General features: G+C 43.3%; 1 protein-coding gene across 1 annotated transcript; it reads left to right on the plus strand.

Annotated features, from left to right (window-relative positions):
• The first annotated feature begins 844 nt into the window (after positions 1-844).
• Positions 845-1,207, plus strand: LOC138901572 (uncharacterized). The gene has a single exon (XM_070189345.1). It carries the CDS (start codon positions 845-847, stop codon positions 1,205-1,207), a length of 363 nt encoding a protein of 120 aa, XP_070045446.1.
• The last annotated feature ends 1,560 nt before the right edge of the window (positions 1,208-2,767 follow it).

Raw genomic sequence — 2,767 nt, forward strand, 5'->3', positions numbered from 1 at the left:
CTGAGGGTTGTACTCCAGATTTTGAGGGAGGAGAAGTTGTATGCTAAATTCTCCAAATGTGAGTTTTGGCTTGATTCTATGGCATTCTTGGGGTACGTGGTGTCCAGTGAGGGGATCAATGTAGATCTAAAGAAGATTAAGGCAGTTCGAAGTTAGTTCAACTACAAAGAATCAGAGCTTCTTGGGTTTTGGTAGATTATTATTGCTGTTTTGTAGAGGGATTCTCGTCCATTATTGTATCTTTGACTAGATTGACCCAGAAGGGTGCTTCATTCAGGTGGTCTGAGGAGTGTGAAGAGAGCTTTTAGTAGCTCAAGACTGTATTGACGACAACCCAGTATTGGTATTGCTTACAGGTTCGGGATCCTACACCGTGTATTGTGATGCGTAGCATATTGGTGTTGGCGCGGTGTTGATGTGGGATGGTTGGGTGATTGCCTACGTATCTCAGCAGTTGAAGGTTCATGAGAAGAATTAACCTATGCATGACTTAGAGTTGGTAGCTATTGTTCACACATTCAAAATTTGGAGGCATTATCTGTACGGTGTTCATTTTGAGGTCTATACCGACTATCAGAGTCTCCAACATTTGTTCAAGAAAAAGGATCTTAATTTACGGTTGCATAGATGGTTAGAGTTTCTAAAAGACTATGATATCACCATATTATATCATCCGGGGAAGGTGAATATGGTGATCGATTCATTGAGTAGGAAGGCAAAAAAAATGGGTAGTTTGGCATATTTACCGGTAGCAGAGAGTCCATAAGCCATAGATGTTCAGGCCTAGGGAAATCAGTTTGTGAGATTGGATGTTTTGGAGCCTAGTCGGGTTCTTGCTTGCGTTATGGCTCAGTCATCATTGTTGGAGCGTATCAAGGCTCGCCAGCTTGATGATCCTCACTTGATGGTGTTGAGAGACACAGTTCAGTGGGGTGGCGCTAAAGAGATTGTGATTGGTGATGATGGTGTTATGCGGCTTCGATGTCGGATTTGTGTTCAAAATGTTGATGGATTGAGAGATTTTATCCTTGAGGAGGCTCACAGCTCGCGCTATTCCATTGACCAAGGTGTCACGAAGATGTACCGCGACTTGAAACAACACTATTTGTGGCAGAGAATGAAGAAAGATATCATTTCTTCTATCTCTCGGTGTTTGAACTGTAAACAAGTGAAGTATGAACATCAGAAACTGGGAGGGTTGATTTAGAAATTGGAGATACTAGAGTGGAAGTGGGAGCATATTACCATGAATTTTATTATCGGGCTCCCAAGGACTTTGAAAACGTATGACATATTTTGGGTTATTGTGGACCGGTCGACTAAGTCCGCACACTTCATTCCGATGACTTTCTATTCTTCAGAGCGGTTGGTTGAGATTTACATCCGGGAGATTATCCACTTGTATGGCATGCCCATTTCCATCAAATCTGACTGAGGCATGCAGTTCACATCACTGTTTTGGAGAGCAGTGCAGCGAGAGTTGGGCACACAGGTTGAGTTGAGTATAGCATTCCATCCGTAGATGGACGGACAGTCTGAGCGCACTATTCAGGTCTTGGAGGACATGTTACATGCCCGCGTTATGGATTTTGGAGGTTCATGTGATCAGTTTCTTCCATTAGAAAGGTTTGCCTATAACAACAACTTTCAGTCGAGTATCCATATGGCTCCTTATGAGGCCTTATATGGGAGGAGATGTCGTTCTCTAGTTGGTTGGTTTGAGCGGGGGGAGGCTAGGTTATTGTGCACTAATTTGGTCAGCGATGTTATGGAAAGGGTTAAGGTGATTCAGGAGCGGCTTCATACAACACAGTCCAGACATAAGAGTTATGCTGATAGGAAGGTTCATGATGTTGCATATATGGTGGGCGAGAAGGTTCTGCGTAGAGTTTCACCCATGAAGGGTGTGATGAGGTTCGGAAAGAAGGGCAAGTTGAGCCCTTAGTATATTATCCATTTTGAGGTGCTTGAGAGGATTGGAGAGGTGGCCTACAAACTTGCATTTCCACCTAGTCTATCGGGTGTTTATCTACTATTTATGTTTCTATGCTCCGAAAGTATTATGGTGATCCGTCACATATTTTGGACTTCACCATGGTATATTTAGATGGGGATTTGACTTATGATGTGGAGCTGGTGGCCATTTTTGGATCGGCAAGTTCGAAAGTTGAGATCAAAGGATATAACATTAGTGAAGGTACTTTAGAGAGGTCAGTCGATTGAGTAGGCTACTTGGGAGACCGAGCGGGATATGCGAAGCAGCTATCCACACCTATTTGAGACTCCAGGTATGATTCTAGACCCGTTTGAGGACGAACGTTTGTTTAAGAGGGGGAGAATGTAACGATCTGGCTGGTCGTTTGGTGTATTATAGCCTCGTTCCCCTATTTATTGCTTCTTATGTGTTCATTTGCGGTACGTGACTTTTTGGGGTGGTTGGATTGGTTTCGGAAAAGTTTCGGAGTGAATTGGGACACGTAGTCCAAAGGTTGAAGGCTTAAGTTGAAAGAGTTAACCGGAGTTTGACTTTTGTGTAGAGGACTCCGGAATGGAGTTTTGATGGTTCCAATAGCTTCTTATGGTATTTTGGGCTTAGGTGTATGTCCGAATATTGATTTGGAGGTCTGTAGGTCGTTTTGGCTTGAATTGGCGAAAGTTGGAAAGTTGAAGGTTTGGAAGGTTGAGAGGTTTGACCGAGAGTTGCCTTTGTTGATACCGGGTTCGGATTTTGGTTTCGGGAGTTGGAATATGTACATTGTGTCATTTG

Source organism: Nicotiana tomentosiformis, chromosome 11, assembly GCF_000390325.3.
Source record: "Nicotiana tomentosiformis chromosome 11, ASM39032v3, whole genome shotgun sequence".
Classification (NCBI taxonomy): domain Eukaryota; kingdom Viridiplantae; phylum Streptophyta; class Magnoliopsida; order Solanales; family Solanaceae; genus Nicotiana; species Nicotiana tomentosiformis.

Excerpts from the sequence above, each read along its gene's own strand:
- LOC138901572 (XM_070189345.1), top strand. The coding sequence starts at position 845 with ATGGCTCAGTCATCATTGTTGGAGCGTATCAAGGCTCGCCAGCTTGAT.